Genomic DNA, 20,994 nt, shown 5'->3' with positions numbered 1-20,994 from the left:
AGAATTTATCTTTTTTCAAAAAGGAGGGGGAGGAGAGGGATGTACTATGGTGCATTACAACAAAGTTAGAAAGACCAGTTACTAGCAGACTGTAAGCAATTTTAATAACAGAAAATCTTCACCAGGTAACATACTCAACCTTTTTAATCAGTAAGACTATGAAAAGAATTGTTTGTGTTCTGCATGTCCTAGAGAGAAGCAATGTATCTCAAATTGTAAACTTAAGAAAGGGGCAGGGAAGTCTCTCACATTCCTTGATATTGGGGCTTCTTTAATCTTCCTCATCAGGCTAATTGCAAAATCTTTTGACTCTCAGTTCTGGGCCAGCCACAAAGAATTAATTTTTAAAAATCAAATTTTTTAAAAAATCAAGCATGAAAATTAGATTTGGAAAGATCCTGAATGACTTCTGAATTTCATCCCCTATGTCAGCTCACAAGCCAGGCCATGACTGTTTTTAGCTTCCTAACACTCATAAACAGAAATTGTCTCCATCAGCATCCCACATGGGAAACAGAAACCACTCCAGGTATTATAAACAGAAAGTGCTTTTATACAAGGAGTCAGATACTTCAAAAATCCACCATGGATGGAGAAGCAATCCATGGGGCCTCCAAGAATAAATCCCAGATGTCACAGAACTGACCCACCTTATATGATCAGAAAGGTGGGAATCAGGAATCACCACTGGACAGCCTGAGATCAAGAACCCACCACTGCAGCTGTGATGTAGAGAACAAGAAGCCAGGATGAGGAAGCTGTCGCCATCGCCACAGCTGTCCCTCTGATAGAGTCCCTGCTGGAATAGTAAAGCCAGCACTGCACCCTCTCCTGGTCTGCTGGCTGGCAGAACTACCAAAGCAGCATGAAAATAGACTTTGCCTCCCTATCGCCGTCCAGCCCTCACATGAAGGTTTCTAATTGGTGGAGACTTATTTATATCCTGAATCATAACTGCAAGGGAACCTGGGAAGTACAGTTTTGGCTCTCTGACCTCTGCAATGCAGGGCCACACGAGTGTGCCAATCTAGCATATCTATCAGAGAAACTATGGCAGTAACTTCTAATTTTACTAAAAGAGGGACTGATAAACACAGTTTTAGTTTATGGACAATCCATTCACAAAAGCTGAAGGGAAACTTCTCTCTCAAGTCACCTAATACAACAGAGCTTTCATCAATCTCTAGTGATCTAAGGCATCACTAATAGAATTTAAACACACTATCTCACTCCATTTCACCTTTCTCTGCCCCATAACCTAACCAGCTCAGTCATGGTCGGGCACTAATAGGCATGGGGGGAGCCTAAGCCAACTTTTAAAGTAAGGGGGAAATGATCACTTTCATCCAGTCCAAGATTTCCGTTCTCAGAATGGTAATAAAAAGGGAGTGATGAACTATACACTTTATTTTATTTTATTTTATTATTATTATTTTTTTTTACTTTGCCTTGATCCAGAAAGACTTTAAGGAAGCTACTAACTACAGCATAGCCTTTGACAGATGGAATGGACTACTTACGAAACTCTGAATATGGGCTCATCAGGGAACAAAACAGCCACAAAGCATTCCTTACACTGAAGTTACAGATGATCCTGGCCCCCTGGTCGCCATTAAGAGCACGAGGAATCCTTGCTTCAGCCAAGGCAGCCACAGAGGCTTGTAGTATCCTTGATGACAATTCAGCAGTACCTGGGGGCTTTTTGGTAGACAGCAGTACATTGAACCAACCAGATATTTTTTTCTTGGGATGTTTAAGTATGAAACACACAAAGACCCACCTGAGGGAGGTGGGGAAACTGAGAGGAAGCAAGTCAAAGCCAAGGTGTAGGAAGAAGAAAAAGCAGTTGAAAGAGGTGAAAAGAAGCAGCTGTCACATTGGTGGAAGCCATAGAAACAGAGATAAACTAAGCTACGAAAATGATAACTCAGAGGCACCCAACCTATAGCGGTATACATGAAAAGTCATCTGGCTCTAGGACAGTTGTGCAATTTCTTACTTTCTTGTAATCCTTAATAAACCACAGCCTTTAAAATGATCTCAGCATTTCCTTTCCTTGCAACCTCGAAGAACCTAACTCAGATTACCACTGCTCCCAGAGTAGAGGTGATGCAGGAATACAGATGTGGGGCGTTAGGTGGGCCGTGTATCAGGCTTCAATTGAACCCCTGGGACATGCCCCGCCAAGTGTGGATCCTTGGCTTCACGCAGGAAAGAATTCAAGAGCGAGGCACAGTTGAGTAAAGGTAGATTTATTCAGAGAGATATGTTGAAAGGCAAGAGAAAGGCCATGAGTTGTGGGGGTTGGGTGCTCAGATTAGAGTAAAAGTAGGTACACACTCCACACACAGGGTGTGGGCTGTCTCCAAACGAAGGGAGGGAGGGAGGGAGAGAGCGGTTGCCACGAGGGACTGTGTTGCCAGTTTTTATGGGCTTGGTGGCTTCATATGCTAATAAGTGAAAGGACCAGTCTAAGTAGCTTGCAGAAGGGGCTGGGATTCCCAGGAAGTTAACCATTTCCCACTCTGACCTCTTGTGGCTAGCCTTGGGACTGCCACAGTGCCTGTGAGCATGTTATTCACTATGCTAATATATTACAATGGGCGTATAATGAAACTCAAGATCTGCTGGAAGTTAAATCTCCCATCATCTTGAGCCTCAAGGCCTACTGAGGGTTGAATCTTTCACCATTTTGATGTTAATTGCTATTGCATTACTTGAATGGCTGTGCTCTGCCCTCTTCCTGTCTCAGAGGGAAGTGACCTCTCCAGGTTTATCCCATGGGTTACCCATTCAGAATGAGCAGCCTCCGTATGCAAGTGAAGTTGGCGAGGAATTTACCACTCAACACGTTCCCACAGAAATGGCTCATAGGAAGATAAATCTGTCTTTTGATGGTTTGAAATTTGAAGAATGTCTTCATCCGTTCTTTAACAGACCAGGTGTTTGATTATTCCTGCTGTGGGATTCACAGAATAAATTAAAGCTCAAAATGACAGAAATATTGTCCCAGCACCCAAGCAGACAGTAGGTGCTGAAAAGGGCAAAACATGCATGGAGACAAATCTCATCTGATTTATCAGAGAAGTTAATCAGGCCAAAAAAGTTCCTATTGTTAGTCATTAGTGAGACCCCGAAATTAGGAGGCCCACCAAAGCCTCTTGGATGGAAAGAATTCACAGCTAAGGCAGAAGAAGAGAGCAAAAATTGCTTTTATTTCTCAAAAGAGAAAAAGGAAGGAAAGTGCTCAGCAGGGAGAGGAAAGAAAAGCAACCGAGGGAGGAAAAGGTGCTCAAGAAGGGGGCTGTCAGCCAAAATGGCTGGTAGGGACAGCTCCGGTCCAGGTCAGGCCACGTGGACTTTCATATGAGGTTTCTGCCATCATGTCCCCCTTCCTGGTGTGATGGAGCAGTCAGCCTTTGTTCGAGTTCTTCAGTCCTTGTATGGCTTTCCCAGTTGTCATGGCAATCGTCAACTGTCATGGAGCTGGTGGTTGTGTCATTCAGCATGTTAATATATTACAATAAGGGTATACTGAGGCTCCACGTGCACTGAAGTCAAATCCTCTGCCATCTGTCAGTTCTAACCAGTTCTTGTTTCTTCTCTGCAACTGCCTCCAGAGACTTAGATAAGAGTAATTTGTTTCAATTTGAGGAAGGGGCAGGGGTATGATCCTGGAGGCAACAGCTTTGTTGCCTGGGGGCAACAAAAAGGAAAGCTGCTTTTAACCAGAATGCCTGCCATCTGGTGGACCCAGCATCCCCTCCAAAAAAGCCATCTCCAAAAATTCTCTTCAGCCATGAAAGTTTTAAGGGGCATTGAAAGAATAATCTCAGTTAATGGTTGAGATAGGTGTTCAGAGTCGTTGCCATCCCCCACTGCCTGCAGGCTTGTCCTAATCAACTGCTTGAGCCTGCTCTTCTATGACACGGGGAGGCCTGGGAGACTTCAGCTTTTCTATAAACCAGAGGCAGGGGTTGGTGATGAGAGCCACAGGGTCCCACTCCCTTTCACTTTGAGCATTGAGAATGCTAGGGACCGAACTGTGTGACTCCTTGACCTTTTGCAAACTCCTGGGAAAACCCTCTTGATTGCTTTGTGTTGTTCTCTGGTTCTCAGCACCTATGTCTGCAAGGGACAAATAGAGACCTCATCTCTCGATTCTTTGGTCTTCTTCTCTGGGCAAGCTCTCAGCCATCCATTAAGTCTCTACTCCATGCAATCCTACCAGCTGGGAAAAATGGTAACTAATTTTTTAATCATTACAACTCTGCTAAGTGCTCTGAAGGAGAAGCACAGAAGCTGTGAGAATGACTTTGGGAGTCATTGAAGCTTTTATAGCCGAAGTGTCTGTTTACTAAAGTAGAACTAACTCAGCCAAAAGGGGGCAAAAGAGCATTCTAGGTAGAGAACAGCAGAGGCTAAGACCCTTAGGCAGAAGACAGGACGAACTATTCAGGCTACTGGGACCAAAAGACTGAGAGGAAGGCCAAGAGGGCAAAGATGCAGTGAGAGAAGCAGGAACCAGAACCTAGGCCTCAAAGCCACAGTAAGGACTTGCACTTATTTTCTATTCTGGGCAAAGAATACTTGACCTACTATTTGGATCCATTGGAAATGTTGCCCACGATGCTGTGATTCTGTAATTATGAATACACAGTTTAACCCAAACAATACAAAATCAACGAATTTCCATCTAAAAAGCAATCTTCTTAGCACTTAAATTAATGTTATTCTTGATAAATTACCAAAAAGATTTTGATTTCAATCCTTTCCTTTTTAATTTACTAAAATTAAGATCAATTTTTGTTTATTATAAACTTTCCATGGAAACTTGATTCAGCTATAGTTTTATATTCAGGTTATTTTCTATGATTCAAGATTTGGTTTCATTTTTAATCCCTTTCAGTTTTATTTTGTGTTGATTATATTTGTAAGCAGTGCTGAGTTAGATGAATTTTTACTTGTTTCTTAGCTAATCCATGAGATCTTGTGTTGTCCCTGGACCACACTTTGAGAATCACTGATCTCTTGTAATGTTTCCCAACAAATAGTTCACATACCATTTGATTTGAAGTAGCAAAAAGTAGTTTTTATTTTAATAATTATGTATTTTAAGTGCTCACTGTAAAAGTTATAACTAATACACTTGACACATGTGATTATTCCTTAAGGCACATTAAATCTGTCCCAATTTAAGGAAAATAAGTTATTTGCAAGTACCCAAGAACAAAAGTCAAGCCAAACGTTCTGCTTTTTGTTTCATGTTACCTTCTACAAAGAGAGTGGATTACTTTCATAGTGTGAAATTCTTTTTTTGTTGTTTTTTTTTTAAGGAATGATTTTGTTTGTTTTTAATGGAGGTACTGTGGGGGCTGAAACCAGGACCTCGTGCATGTTAAGCATGCGTTCAACCACTGAGCTAGTACCACTCTCTGCGTGAAATCATTCTTAAAATTATTCTAACATTCAGTCACTTTGAAATCAGCCACATGTTGATGTGGGAAGACACAGAGGTCAGGTTTTAAAGATCTGTGGTAAAGTAAAAGGGATTAGTATGTCCAAGAGAAAGCAGAAAATAGTAATATAATTAGGTATTATATTATACCTAATCTGGTATGAACCCTGGCTTTCACATGGCTAGCGCTATGATCTTGTACAAATTACCGTTTTTAAATTCCGGATTCCCTTTCTATCAACTGGAAGCAATCAGATTTAACTCGTTACGACTGACCATTAGCTAATACCGCACGTAAAGCAATTAACAGAGCCTGGCACGTATGAGCACTCAGGACGCAGTGACCCTTACAGATTTTAATTAACACCTTCAAGTCCCCAGCGCTCCCCACAGTGCCCAAGTCACAGCCGAAGCCCACCTACAGATTTAGGGGGGTGGAGACAACTGCTCTGCCTTGGGGAAGAAGGGGGAAGGGAAACACCAGCCCTAATAATATGGGTGGGTCTGGAAGATTACACGCAAGTTAATCTTAGAAAGCTTAGCTTCCAGTTCAGAACTGGCAAAACAAGCGTCCCAACCGCAGGGTCCAAGAAAAGAGAATAACCAGCAGCGAGCCACTGTGGCCGGACAGCCTGGACGCGCGTTCGCCGGAAAACGGAAGGCGAGCCCCGCTACCCGCCCGATCGATTGACCAGATCGAGGATCGTCAATTCAGTTCTGGCGGCGCGAACTGCTACTTCTCGCGATGCTTCAAACCAGGCGGCTAGGGGAAGGGGCGGGCCCGGCTGGAGAGGAGGAGCGTGAGGCCGCCGTACGCTACGTTCCCAGGAGGCTGTGCGCGCCCCTCGCTTCCTGCGGCGTCTTCCGAGCGGGCGCGTGAACGGCTCCTTGCAGAGTGGCCATGGCGCTTCACGTCCCCAAGGCCCCGGGCTTTGCCCAGATGCTCAAGGAAGGAGCGAAGGTAAGGAATGGAGGAAGGGGGAGTGAGGTGGGAGAGTCGGCGTAAGGCTGCGGGCGGCCGCAGTGAAGGAGAAGGGCCTACTAACGGGCCGGGCGTGCTCCCCCGGCACAGCGGTCGGAGGAGAGAAGATTCCAGAAAGGGAGGTGTTCTTGCGGGGGCTCGGCCGCGGAGGCCTGCGGGCCTTTCGGTTCTTTATCCACTCCGGAGAGGGTGGTCGGAAGAGAGGCGGCGGGTGAGGGACGAGGCTGCTGGGTTTGCGTTTCATACTTCCTAGCCGGACTGGAGTAAGGCCTCTCGTGCACTTTCCCTCCTTCCTTAAAACGGGGCTGATGAAGCTCACCAACCTGAAGGGTAGTATGAGGGTGAACCGGGTGAACCTGCTTTGGGGACTGCGAAGCCGACTAACACAGTTCACGGAGTCGGTGGTCCGGAGAGGAGAGGGCCAAGGACCAGTACTTGGCAGCTTCTTCCCAAATGAGCAGCAGAGGGCTCCCCCGTTTAATTCGCAGAAGTAGTGCATTATAGCAGGAGAAACACTAGTTAAATCCGAATGGGTTCTGGTCCCAACTTAGGTTAGCTAGCTTGGTGTAAAATTGACTCCTCTGGGTCTTGGTTTCTTCGTCTTTAAATTGAGGAGCCGGACGAAAAGAGTTGTAACGACCAGAGTTGTAAACCACAGGGTAAGTGATATCCTGGCCTAAATAAAACTGTTTTGTTTTATGGGGAGACCTGGAACGTAATTTAAAAGGCACGGTTTTTGAAAAAACATCTTAAAGCACTACTGAGAAATGTATCTCTTGTGTTTCTTTGTCTCCCAGATTTTCTGTGCTTGCTTAAAGCCATCAATATGGCTCCAATTATGGTAACGATTTTAGGAAACTAGGTTCTTGTTGGAAGGATGCACTTTTGGGATAACATGAGTGTAGTAAATAACAAGAGTTAGTGCAAATATTGGTGGAAAAGTTTTGATTAAAATGATATTTTTTAAGTCAGGCTGAAAACTTTCTGTAGTTTTTATTCTTCTGAGGCAGAAATAGTAAATGATCAAATAAACAAGAAGGGTGATTTCAAATAATGATAAAGGAAATAAGAGTCTGCCTCCAAAAAAAAAAAAAAGAGGAGGAAGGGTGGTGCTGCTGCAGATAGAACAATTTTAAGGAAAGAACTTTCAGCCTGGTGCTTAGTAGCAGAACAGCCAAGATTAAAGGCAGAAGTGTTCCAGGCTGAGGGACCAGTAAGCACCAAGACCCTGAAGATGGAATGACTTTGACCTCTTAAAAGACAACAGTGAGAAAGGTGATGAAGCTGAAGCTTACCAAAGGAAGACAGAAATGGTAAGAGATGAATTTATATCAGTAGGTCAGAGTTAGAGTGTTCAGGGGCTTGTATCCCTGACAAGGGATTTACATTTTATCCTAAGAGTGATGGGAAATAGTTGAAGGGTTTGATAGGGTCTGATTTATGATCAGAGGTGACTTCTTCAGAGAACGGAGGTAGAGGAAAACAATGATGTAAGGCAGAAGGTCAGACTAAATGCTGGAGTTCAACCTGTGGCTCTGAAAACACTTCTAAAAGCAGTGATTGTTAACCTTGTTTGGATCACAGTCCCTTTTATGACTATTAAAAAGACACTCCTTACACTTCGTAACAGTGTTGTCTGTTTCTGCAATGCTGGAAATGTTCGGTATATGCTATCCATTAGCCACATGTAGCTTCTGGGCACTTGAACTGTGCCTAGTGTAATTGAAGAAATGAATTTTTAACTTTAATTGCTTAAAATTTAAATAGCCATTTGTGGCTAGTGGCTACTAAATTGGGCAAAGCAGCTCTAGAAAAATGTTCACGTGAACAGTTGGCTCTTGAAAGTTATCTTGAGATCACAGTTAAATTCCAAGACTAAAAGAAGTCCAGGGTAAAATTTGAGAATTTTAGTACTGTGAGTAATTGAGCATTTTCAGTATGTACATGTTGGAATTGTGTTGCAGTTGCAAGAGAGTGTTCAGAATCTGTGTGCTTTAGTCCCTAAACATTTATGGGACAGATACATTACTTCCCAGTGAATATAGAACTGCTGGCTTTACAGTGCTCAGGTTCTAACACAGCAAATATTCATACCGCAGTTCAACTTTTGAAAGTACTGATAATCTCTGAAAAGGTATTTTTCTCTGTAATAGCTCATATGCCTTCTTTAATCAGTGTTAGCACTCTTCCCTTGCAGTTTTCACTACATTTTAAAAAATTACCGGCTTTGTGTTTTAATGTGTAAGTAGGTACCCATGGTCCCTAAAAATGTCATTTTTTATTCGTTCAAATAGTGAGTACATTTCTGGATCATTTGTGAATACCAGTCACCATGCTTTACAGACATAAGTCTTGCTTAATAGTCTTAACAGTCCTCTGAGGCAAGTACTATTTTATTATCCCATTTTACAGATGAAGAATTACTGTGTTTCACTGTCCTGTCTAATCAGAAGTTTTCTTTTACAGCATTTTTCAGGATTAGAAGAGGCTGTGTACAGGAATATACAGGCTTGCAAGGAGCTGGCTCAGACAACTCGTACAGCATATGGGCCTAATGGTAATTTCTTAATTCATGTTTTCAGAGGTACAATAAGAGAATTTTGTGTACTAGCTCTTTCAGACTTATTCTGGGGATGTTATATGTAAATTGAGAGTTAGCCATAATGCAGTATGGCTTTGAAAATTCATAGTTCAGTGACACCAGTACAGTGATCGTTAATCAGCAATTCAGATCCTTTTAGAAAAGTGGGAATCAGAATGTTACTTTTTGTCATATTGAGAGGGTAGAAAAATTACAGTGCTTTCCCCATTGAGATAGTATGTAATGTTTATTGTTACAGATGTGGAAGTTCTTTTACATGAACTTATGTAATAATTTAAGGGAGAAGAATTTTCTCTTGCCTCCTACCATCAACTGAATTACTTGATAACAGATTTATGGAATAAGCAAAAAAGTAAATATACTTTTAAGTAGATTATTTTAGTCTTTGCACATGTTAATATAATTTGTATTTATCAAATAAAAATGTGCCAAAATTGGCATCCTCCCTAGTAAACAATGTAATAGATTAAAAGGGGAAGAAATAATACAGCTGTGCAATCAGGGAAAGCAGTAGGGCTATGAGTTCATCTTAGAGAATAGATAGTATGTGTTGAGTTCTCACAGAGTTATTTTAAGGAATGGATACAGTTACATTTCTTGACTAGATTTCCCTGGGGTATTTGGAGAAGGGTTTGAATCATAGTGGGTTTCTTTTTCTAACTTATTTTTAAGGAATGAACAAAATGGTTATCAACCACCTGGAGAAGTTGTTTGTGACAAATGATGCAGCAACTATTTTAAGAGAGCTAGAAGTAAGTTTTTGTTTTTGTTTTAAGCCAAGAAATGTTTTGGTGACAGCAGAAATTCAGTATATTTTAACGTAAAGAAACCTCTTATTTCAGACTGGATAATAATGGTTTTTCCCCCCAGCTTGACAATTTATTATACAGATTTTCCTAATTATAGTCCTCTTTATGTGTAACATTCTAGCAACTCAAATTAAAGAAAACCTCCTAAATTACTAATTTATCTAGAGACTTGTGATAAAAGTATATTTGCTTATAATCATATCACGTTGAATGTTGTTTTGTTCTACATAATGACGCTAGAGTAAATTATTGCATAATGTAGAAACAACTGGTTCTTAAAAATAGTGGTTTTTTGTTTCTCTTTTAAACCATTTGTTTGTCTTTGTGAAAATAAAACAGTTGGTGGAATTTTGTTCACCTGCTAGTGTTGATGTTATAGAGTCTGCATAATAGATAATGCCAGCAGAGTGAGGAGGGCAGTCTGGCATCTGAACACACACACACAACCATTCCTCAGCCAGCTGCTTTGTAATTGGAGGATATGTTCCACCTCCTGGAGTTTCCCTGAACTTAGCTCTTAAAGCACCAGAATTTAATCCTTTTAAACAAAACTCTACAGATAGGTTATAATCTTTAATAATGTTGAGCAAAGCAAATTTAATTCCACTAAGTATTTGTGGAGGGACTTGTCACGGTGAAGGTTAATGCTGTAGTCTGTGATGTTCTCAGGACATATGTTACTCAAATATGACAGGGAGACCGTCTTCATAACAAACTGTAGTGTCAGCTTTTTTGTTCTCACTCCTGTCAGTTGTTACTCCTTATTTCTTAAAAAGCATCTAACTCCTAAGGAAAGACCATTTACAGTTTTGATACACTTTTTTTTAGGAAATATTTTGTATCCCTCTTTTTTAAAATCGTAATTGATAACCCCTTATGATGGGAATATACATAGACTTGAGACTTGTTGACCAAGTTAAATGTCATCTATTTTAGCGCTTCTGAAGCCTTTTTTTAAGAAATGCCTTAGATATAATGGTTGGAATTACTTTGTTTTTTTATTTAGTGAAAATTCAATAATATTCTAAACTTTACGTATGTAGATGTACATACTGGATGTTTGACCATTTAAAAAAGTGACCATTGAAGTTATTTTTATATATAGTGATGCTTTTGTGCTGATAGACATAGGAGGACTTGGACTGTCTTCTGGTGACCACACTGTAAGTAGTGTGTAGCAGTGTCATCACCTGGCCCACAGGGAGATTGGAGTCCATTAATTTAAGAACAAATGGAAATGAACAATTCTATATTGCTTGGGAGATCAAATTTTTAACTTGGTATTTAAATTCATACCCCTTCTACCAGGTCCAGCATCCTGCTGCAAAAATGATAGTAATGGCCTCTCACATGCAAGAGCAGGAGGTTGGGGATGGCACAAACTTTGTTCTGGTTTTTGCTGGAGCTCTTCTGGAGTTAGCTGAAGAGCTGCTGAGAATTGGCCTGTCAGTTTCAGAGGCAAGTGTTTGTGTTATACTCTTATTTTATTTTTGCCTGTGTATATGTACCTATTGTTTCAAATTTAAATAAAAGTCATTACTGTGGTGTAATAGCTAATATTGAGCAGTCTTCTCTGTGCCAGGAATTGTAGTGCATATGCTTAACGTGCGGTATCTCATTCTTTCTTTACAAGAACTTTATGAGTGAGGCCTATTAAATTAATCCCATTTTGTTTTGGATAAGAAAAGTGAGTCTTAAGTAGAAAAATCTTGTTCAAGTAGTTAGTAAGTGACAGGATTCAAATTTATGCTGTCTCCAAAGCCTGCATTCTTAACTAGCAGGCTCTGCTGTGAATGTTACTCTGGATGTATGCTATGTCTTTTTATATTGAAAGTAAATACCGTATTCACTGGGTTACCAAAATAAGCTACACTAAGTCATGTCAAAATTATGTCTTTAGAAGAAACGTTTTTGCTCTTTACATTTAAGGTCATAGAAGGTTATGAAATAGCCTGCAGGAAAGCCCATGAGATTCTTCCTGACTTAGTATGTTGTTCTGCAAAAAATCTTCGGGATGTTGACGAAGTGGCATCTCTGCTTCATACGTCTGTGATGAGTAAACAGTATGGTAATGAAGTGTTTCTGGCCAAGCTTATTGCTCAGGCGTGTGGTGAGTAAATATCAGTAAATGAGAAGATCCAAAATAAAAGTGTCTTAATGTGATTAAGATGTTACCTCTTTTATTCTGGTACATCTTTGACACATCTTGTTTTCTTAACAGTATCTATTTTTCCTGATTCCGGCCATTTCAATGTTGATAACATCAGAATTTGTAAGATTTTGGTAAGTTTAGAAAATGCATTTATGTTACTTACATATGTTCAATTCCCCACCCCCCAAAAAACAAATCTGTTAATCTAAATTTTGCCTTGTAGGTCTTAGACACTTAGGACTCTCTGCTTTCATTGTGACATTTTGGATCTCTATTGCTAGGTTGTAATACTACTACTAAATTTAAATGTACATCAATGTATTATCTTGTTAAATCATTTTTCCATGACAGCTGGAAGGTTGAGAATAGTACATAAACAGTAACTTTGCATTCTTTGTATATGCTGACTTATAACAGTCAGCTTAGAAGGCAGTTTTGAATGAGATGGAAATTGTTCTGTTGCTCTATAATAATAAAATTCACACTTTTAATTTTAGTACTGAAATAAGAGTATGGTTTTAATAAAAATGTCTGTGCTTGATACAGTAAAACTTGTCATTTTAGTGGTGCTATGCATTGATACGTGATAATTAAGTTAATGTAGTTGAGTTTAGCCTGAGTAACTGTTAGCTATAAGTGTGTGTGTGTTTATACACATGCTTTGTGTTTTCTGACTTTCTCCATATCCTACCTCCCCTTCCCCAGTACATGGTAAGCTTGTGAGATCAGAAACTTGGCTCTGATCTCTGTTCTGTCCCCAGGACTGGCTTTGCCTGGTACACTAGCACCAACTACTGGGTGAATGAATGGCTTAGAGCAGTTGTTCTCTGGCTTTGATTCTTTCCCATACACTGAAGGACCCCCAACTATAATAGTGGCTCATTCCCACAGTGATTCCTTCATTGAGCAAACTGTTGTGCTTTGTGTCCACCACCCTACTCATCCCCAGGAGTTACCACCTTGGTGTTTTACCTTATTTAAAAACAAATATTTTTTGGTGTTCCTTCATTGAGCAAACTGTTGTGCTTTGTGTCCACCACCCTACTCATCCCCAGGAGTTTTACCTTATTTAAAAACAAATATTTTTTGGTGCATGCAGAATCAGTAACTTAGCCCTGATATTATTTTCATGAAATCATTGGTGATTTTGTTACCCGACTTTTTAGGGCTCTGGTGTCTATTCCTCTTCAGTATTGCATGGCATGGTTTTTAAGAAGGAAACTGAAGGTGATATAACATCTGTCAAAGATGCAAAAATAGCAGTGTACTCTTGTCCTTTTGATGGCATGATAACGGAAACTAAGGTATGTAGGTTTCAGAACCTTGAAGTAGTAAAAATTTGAGGTTGCTCTTTCAGGTAGTTCTGTGATTCTAAAGTAAGTTTTGAGGTAGAGTTTACTCTTAAACCAGTGGATACTACATAGTTATTGAAAACTGCAGGGTTATGTATGTTTTTAATCAGACTTGTGTTTGAATATCTAATTCAAATAGGAAATAAAAATTTGAAACATTTGGTGGTGGCAGTATTGTTTATATACTAATATACAGCTGTTGACTTCTAATTTTACACATTGAGCAAGTTAAATGTTCACTGAAGAGAATATAAGTGTTTGTGCTGTTCATTAAAATATTTTTTAAAATGTTGAAATTCTGTAGCATCCTAAAACAGAAACATGCTAATGTACTTTGAAGGTAATAACTTGTAATTTGAAGTTTGTTTTTAAAAATACATTTTAAGAAGTTTGATATATACGTTTATAGGTCACTGCTGATTTTATCCCTACGGTTTTTGAAGTCTGAGTTCTTGATGGTTTTAATAGTTTCACAGGCTTGGGGTGAGGTATGGAGCTGGTCATTTAGTCCACAGTTTAGAAGATGTTTGAGACCCACAACGTTGCTTTGGTACTAGTTGACATTTATCAAAACACACATGCCGGGACACCTGCCTCGTGTATCTAAAAGTGCAGTACTTCTCCAGTTTTTCCACCAAAGTGCCTGTCAGAGAGCAGATGTATCAGTTTTGGGATTTGGGGGAGAGTTGATCTAGGAGTGAGCAGAATTTCTGTTAATTCCATAGATTTTTGTATTCTGCTTTGTAATATGTGCATATTTATCTTCATGTTTCCTCCCAGATCTTTTAAGTTATTTCTTCAGTAAAATGTTATTCTGTGACTTTGAACACCAGAGTTTGAGATGGCTTTTAAAGAAAATCCTTGCTTGTTTTGCTAGGGAACTGTATTGATAAAGACTGCTGAAGAACTGATGAACTTCAGTAAGGGAGAAGAGAATCTCATGGATGCGCAAGTCAAAGCGATCGCTGATACTGGTGCAAACGTCGTAGTAACAGGTGGCAAAGTGGCAGACATGGCTCTTCATTACGCAAACAAATACAATATCATGTTGGTGAGGTAAGAGAGAGATGCATTCTGTTAACCTAGATTGTAAATAGCTTTTGGGTGGTGAAACACTGGACAAATTCAGCACACCATGAGGACTGTTAATGGGGAACGTATATAACGTATTAGATCACATAGCAAGAGGACTTAACTTGATCTAGGGGGACAGGAAGCACCTCTGAGAAGACTTATTTAGACTGAGAGCTGACGGACCAGTCAACAGATGTTAATTGAAGAGGGAAGAGCATTCCAGGCAAGAGGAAAAGCCTAAGAGACCAGACACAAGCCTGATACACACTGTCAGCTAGAGTGTGGGGTCAGGAACATAACTTTAAATCCATACGCATTCCAACCTGTCCTATAACCTAGTATGACGTGCAGAGTAAATCGCTGTTTGCTTTCTTACAAAACACAGTTGTCCAAAGTAAAGCAAAAATGTCCTATGTACCAGGGTTCCTTAGTGTTTTAGAACTATAAGCTTGACATCCTATGGAGACTTGAACGCTCCCAATTTTTAGATTACTGCCATAAACACCTGTGACTGGATTGGCACAGTGCAGTCCAGACCTATTCTGAGCTTGAACCGTCAGGGTTAAAAGAATGTGAATTGGGGCCCAGTGTACAGTTTCCTGTTTAATCTCTGCATTTTACTGTGATATCTCATGGAAATAAAACATCTATTAAGGTCTTTGTTTTTTTTCAAAGGCTGAACTCAAAATGGGATCTCAGAAGACTATGTAAAACAGTTGGTGCAACAGCTCTTCCTAGATTGGTATGTGTTCTGGGTATTAAAAGGTAGCTGAACCTATTTGAACTATTTTTATTACAAGAGTCATTTTCTCACAGACTCCTCCTGTCCTTGAAGAAATGGGGCGTTGTGACAGTGTTTACCTCTCAGAGGTTGGAGATACACAAGTGGTGGTTTTTAAGCATGGTAAGTAGTAATGGTAAGATATATGTAGTATGTGAAGTGTGGGGTGTTTGTTTTCTTTCATTAATTTCCAAATATATGTAATTTATTAACAGAAAAGGAAGATGGTGCCATTTCTACCATAGTGCTTCGAGGCTCTACAGACAATCTGATGGATGATGTAGAAAGGGCTGTAGATGATGGTGTTAATACCTTCAAAGTTCTCACAAGGGTCAGTATTAGCAGTAGCCTTAATTTGTAAGTCCTCAGAAACACGGCTGGCAGCCTGCTGAACATTCTTAGAATTTCAAAATGAAAAAATCAATGGCTTATGTAAAGCAAAGCACCTTTTTTCTTAAGACTGCATTTAAATGTCCATTGCTGATGAATATGATAGTTTTCTAAAACGAAATATGCAAAGGAATAAACAGCAAATCAAGGTCTTTTTTTTTTTTAACTATTTTAAAGATAGTTTATGGTAGTTTTCAGTTGTGATGATGTATGTACCTTCAGTTGCTTCAGCACTGTCGTTAATGCTGCATCTGTGGAAATACAGATAATGTGCAGTGATGGTCCCATTCCTGTCTTTGGTCCTTTTTCACATACCAGACATTATATGCATTAAAACTGTCCAAAGCACTCCATTTTTATGGAATTTGTAAATGGAATTTGAATTTTACAAAACTTGTAATTGATTATAAACTAGTCTGGTGGAGTACTACAATCTAAAAAGATGAGGAAAGTGGAAACTGCTTCTTAGTGACTTTTTTTTTTAAACTACATGTTGCAGGATAAACGTCTTGTACCCGGAGGTGGAGCGACAGAAATTGAGTTAGCCAAACAGATCACGTCATATGGAGAGGTATATGGCTTTCTCTGTATAAACTGAGTTTCTTGTCATTGCTTGAATAAAATTCAGTAATCACATTTTTGTTTCAGACATGCCCTGGACTTGAACAGTATGCCATTAAGAAGTTTGCTGAGGCATTTGAAGCTATTCCCCGGGCACTGGCAGAAAACTCTGGAGTTAAGGCCAATGAAGTAATCTCTAAACTTTATGCAGTGCATCAAGAAGGAAATAAAAATGTTGGATTAGATATTGAGGTATTTGGGGGGGAGGGGAACTCTGTGATTATTTTGTTTTGGGAATCCACAACTTAAAAATATACATATAGGCTTGAAAGGAAAATCAGATGTTCTGATTTGTAAGCAAATGATTTTCATAACAATTAGCTTTTATATAGTTTGTCCAACAGAGAATGTTAGTTTTCCTTCTGTTTTATTCAAGTTTGTTTTATAGTGTATATAGGATAGTGCTTTTTCCTGGCTACTTGTTCTAGTTTTATTTAAGTAGCCATGTGTTTCTATTACTGAGTATAAATATTTTCACATAAACACTTAACATGAAGGAATGAAGATAGTTTTGTGTTGACAGGCTGAAGTTCCTGCTGTGAAGGACATGTTGGAAGCTGGTGTTCTGGATACTTACCTGGGAAAATACTGGGCTATTAAGCTGGCCACTAATGCTGCCGTCACTGTACTCAGGGTGGATCAGGTGAGTGAGAAGTGAGAGTTTGATCTTTAAAAACACTGATTTTTATATAGTGTAAAGTATATTCTCATGGAACTAGAACATAGCACGGTTTTTGTTCTATTCAAAGTGAAATGCCCTCCCCCCAAAAAAAGAGAATTTGTATTTTTTTTCTTCTGTTATAGAAATATAGTATTGAATGTATTTCAGCTAATTTAAAAATGAGGATCTTTCCAGTGAAAGAATCCTTTGCCATTTGGGAACTGGAATGGGGAAAACAAATCTGATTTAGAGTCATAGTTTTTAAGACTTTCTAGCCTAAGAATCCCTTTGTACAAGTAATCTGGAGAGGAAGTCTAATGTGTAATATTAATATGGAATGTGGAAGGGCCATAGAGCCCAAAGCAGAAATTGCAGACTACAGTATAGTGGTTTTGCTTCCTGTGGTTTCAGCTTACCCACGAGTCAACCACAGTCCAAGAATATTAAGTGAAAAACCCTAGAAATAAATAATTCGTAAGTTTTATGTATGTGCCACTCTTTACTAGCATGATGAAATCTCGCGTCATCCTGCTCCAAGACATGAGTCGTCCCTGTGTCTGGCATAGCCCTGTGTGTACGCTGCCTGTCCAGGACACAGCCATTTCAGTTGTCAGATTCACTCTCATGGTATTGTGTTTGTGTGCAAGCAGCCCTTATTTAATGGTCCCAAATGTGTTTTCTAGTAAAGTTACTGAAATCTAGTTCCCTACAAAATTCTAGAAAGGATTATTTAAAAATGAATTATTTTTAAATACTTAGTAGAAAATTTTAATTGCTATAGGGACACAGTATAAATCCATTAAATGAAAATCATACCAAGTTAATCCTGGGAGAAGCAAATTTTAAATAGAAGTGGAAAGGAAATTAGACTTACTCTCAGCATAGTAAGGACCGGTTGGTTGTAATTACAGCAAAATAAATTTCGTTTCAGTAAAGGAAGAACTTTTTACTAGGTGAGATGATGAAAAATGGAACTGTAGATCCAGTTCAAACTCACTGGAGATAATCAAACAGAAGCCAGGTGTCCATGTACTGAATTTATTAGTAGGGTGTTTTTATGTCAGTGTATTAGATAGCTTTTAGTGGAAAGAGTATGTTTTTCGAGTTTTAAACAAGGATAATGGGAGCTTTAATGAAATGTTTATTCTGTAAGTTAACATGTGGCTAAGAATAAAAAGGAGGACCAAAAATAGAAGGAGACAGGAGAAGCTAAGTAGACTGAAGCAAGCAGTAAACAGAAATTGTAATGGAGGAAGTTCCTAAGGAACTTTTTGACTGTTATCCAAGCAAGACAATATTGTTAATAACTGAGTGCCCTGCTCACACAGGTGCTTCTGAATTTTGATTTTAAATTGAGAGGGCTCTGTTTTGTTTTACCCTAGGAGAATGTTCATTGTTAGGTGCCCTTGGCACTCTGTGTGCAAAATAACGTATCTGAAGACCCCATCTGACTTACTAACCAGTTTGTATTACTATAATGAACTTGTACTCTAAGATAGTGGTACCTAATTTTGTATTGTATGTATTCTGAAAAGGGACTTGTACATCAAGTTTTAAGCACTGGACAGTGTTGTAGGGCTGGATTAATCTTTCTTCAAGTGCTTACTTCACTAGTTCTCAAATTGTCCCCAAATCAGTAGTGTCAACATCACCTAAGTACTTGTTAAAAATAGAGTCCAGGATCCACTGAGTCAGAAACTGGAGAGAGGCCCAGAGTCTTTTTTAAATAAGCCCTGCAGGTGATTATGATGCCCACTAAAGTTTGATAACTGTTGTTTTAGGTACTTTTTTCTTGAACTATACTTAGGTTCTAAAATTATACATAATGCCTTTAATTCAGCCTGAATTTACCCTCAGTTGCTAAAATGTTATTCGAAGAATTTCAGGTTTAGGTTTAAGGAAAGAAAGAAGCTTCTTAAAGGGGGTAGGAAATCCATTGAAGGTGGTGGTGAAGATATTTTTCGGTTTGTGGTGTTTCAGACAAAAGCTAAGCCCCTTGATGTTATACAGAAAGATCTCTTAATCATACATTTGAGAAGCACTGAATACTATCTGTTTTTGAGATTCAGTGTGTATATCAGAATTTGAGAATTCTTTGAGGAAAGCCAACTAACTTGAACTTATGCCAAATTTATTTGAGCCCAAAGCTGCTACCACCCTCCCCTTTTTTTGGCCCAAACATAAATTCTTTAAAAATGCTAAGTGGTCATACTTGGAAAATGCTGGGTTAGTGCATTCTAGATAAATTAGAGGCTTCTGGCATGTGAGTTTCCAGGCAGTTAGGTGCTTGGATTTTTTTTTGTTTGTTTGTTTATGAACACATACTTCCTGCACTTGAATGGTTCTCATTTACAGGTATTAGAAAATTTCAGTGTTGATATGTTTATGTATTGACCATTTTAGATTATAATGGCAAAACTGGCAGGTGGACCTAAAGCTCCTAAACCACAAGGAAATTGGGATAAAGATGGTTGGCAAGATGAATCTCATATATAAAAAGCAAATCAGGTGCCAAACTGACTGATTTATACCAGTGATGCATGCAAATATTTTTCACATTGAGCTCGCTGGGTTGTTGAAGTGCGTGTTTTAGAATGCCCTTCAGTCATGTGCGTGAGTTTTAAGTTGCCGTTGATGTCCACAAAAGCAGAAGAGTGTCACTGCTGGAAGCTAACAAACATTATGCTAGTGTTCCGTATGCAGTGTGTAACAGATTGCTCATTGGCGATGGTTGCTTAGTACTGAATTAAGCTACTAGAAAAATACTCTTTCTCTTCACTCTGAAGCTTGAGTTTGTAAGTATACTCGTGGATTTTGTTTTGCAGATCATCATGGCAAAACCAGCTGGTGGGCCCAAGCCTCCAAGTGGGAAGAAAGACTGGGATGATGACCAAAATGATTGAATGAATGGCTTAGTTTTTGCTGTAGGTGAAGGTTGTATTTGTAGTAGTACCCTAGGAATTGCCTGGTGTTTTCATATTCTCCTTAAATTAAGAAGTGTTTTGTGTTTGTATCCTCTGCTGGATGATACAATAAACATGTTGTTACTATCAAAGCCTCATTGTCTGAGGACCACTGTTCTTGGATTTAGATGACCTGTTTGTCTCAACCTTGTTAATGAAATTAGCTGTGGGACTTAAGGCAAGTCGTGTAAGTTAAGTCACATAAGTTATCAGGGGCGTGTTTTTGTATTTAAGTTTTTTTTGGAACACAGCCATGATCATGTATTTACGTATTGTCTGTGGCTGCTTTCTGCAAGGGAATGCCCAAGCTGAATTGCTGTGACGGAGACCAAGTGGTTTGCAATGCATGCAACATTTACTGCCTATAGGAAGTCCGTCAATCCCTGGACCAGATTTTGAGTATCTTTCCCACCACTCTGAAAATCCCTAAAACCGAAGTGACTTGTTTCAATAGCATTGAATGATGTGTTGAATAGCTGACTTAAAATAGCAAAGCACAAAGATACTTGCGGTGCAAGTGAAAGTATATCTCCTGACGTATAAATTAAGCAAGTCAGTTTTTAAACGGAGTTTGAAAAAGACAAAGAACACTGTAAAAAGTTAATTTAACTTACTTTACAGAACGTGTGCTGTTATATGTGCTGGTTATATAGGGTCCCTGAATAGCACTTTGAAATTATATATATATACTTTTGGTATTTCAAAGGAATTTGGAAGCTGTCCGGGTCTTAGACAAACTCAAGGGTTAAGAGCGATACGTCAAAGAAACCCTAATGGAGAACCTTTCCAGAAGTTTAGACAGGTTTTTGTATGCCACTTGGAAACACTGGCTGGCTTGGGCAAAAAAGGAATTTATTAAGACAGCTGACAGGCTTTCCTGGCATGCTGGCATTAAGGGGATACCCATGAATGTCATCCTTGGGTCAAGTAACAGTTGCACAGAACAAGTGCAGAATTCAGCCTACGCCCCAGCGTAGGCACAGTACGTGGCCTCAGAAGAATTACATTTATGTTTCTCCCAAATTACATACTACTGCTAAGGTCAAATATCTATGCTCAAAAATTACTTTTTAAACTAACACTTGAAAGTTTCATTAGCTAGTCAGTCTGAAACTTCTAATGTTACCTAGCAGGGTACGTCAGTACAAC

General features: G+C 39.3%; 2 protein-coding genes across 3 annotated transcripts in view; one reads left to right on the top strand and one right to left on the bottom strand.

Annotated features, from left to right (window-relative positions):
• The window catches only part of MAP3K7CL (MAP3K7 C-terminal like), a 79,850-nt gene extending 79,138 nt beyond the window's left edge, over positions 1 to 712 (bottom strand). The window contains exon 1 of the mRNA XM_010977375.3: positions 651 to 712. The gene's annotated coding sequence lies outside the window, so the exon portion shown is untranslated. The remainder of the gene's footprint in view (positions 1 to 650) is intronic.
• A 5,559-nt stretch (positions 713 to 6,271) lies between these two features.
• On the top strand, positions 6,272 to 19,937 carry CCT8 (chaperonin containing TCP1 subunit 8). 2 transcript variants are annotated; one of them, XM_010977379.3, is made up of 15 exons: positions 6,272 to 6,419; positions 8,907 to 8,997; positions 9,715 to 9,794; positions 11,160 to 11,309; positions 11,781 to 11,961; positions 12,073 to 12,134; positions 13,170 to 13,307; positions 14,233 to 14,411; positions 15,105 to 15,171; positions 15,246 to 15,333; positions 15,426 to 15,541; positions 16,100 to 16,171; positions 16,249 to 16,413; positions 16,745 to 16,864; positions 19,708 to 19,937. In XM_010977379.3, exons 1-15 carry the CDS (start codon positions 6,360 to 6,362, stop codon positions 19,783 to 19,785), a joined length of 1,647 nt encoding a protein of 548 aa, XP_010975681.1. In that variant the 5' UTR covers positions 6,272 to 6,359; the 3' UTR covers positions 19,786 to 19,937. The 2 variants fall into 2 exon arrangements, with proteins under 2 accessions (XP_010975681.1, XP_064352769.1); XM_064496699.1 differs by lacking the exon at positions 6,272 to 6,419 and adding an exon at positions 8,803 to 8,821.
• Positions 19,938 to 20,994: the final 1,057 nt, after the last annotated feature.

This window comes from Camelus dromedarius, chromosome 2 (assembly GCF_036321535.1).
Source record: "Camelus dromedarius isolate mCamDro1 chromosome 2, mCamDro1.pat, whole genome shotgun sequence".
Classification (NCBI taxonomy): domain Eukaryota; kingdom Metazoa; phylum Chordata; class Mammalia; order Artiodactyla; family Camelidae; genus Camelus; species Camelus dromedarius.
The sequence above is the reverse complement of the archived record's forward strand: the minus strand, read 5'-3'. Positions and strand labels throughout refer to the sequence as shown.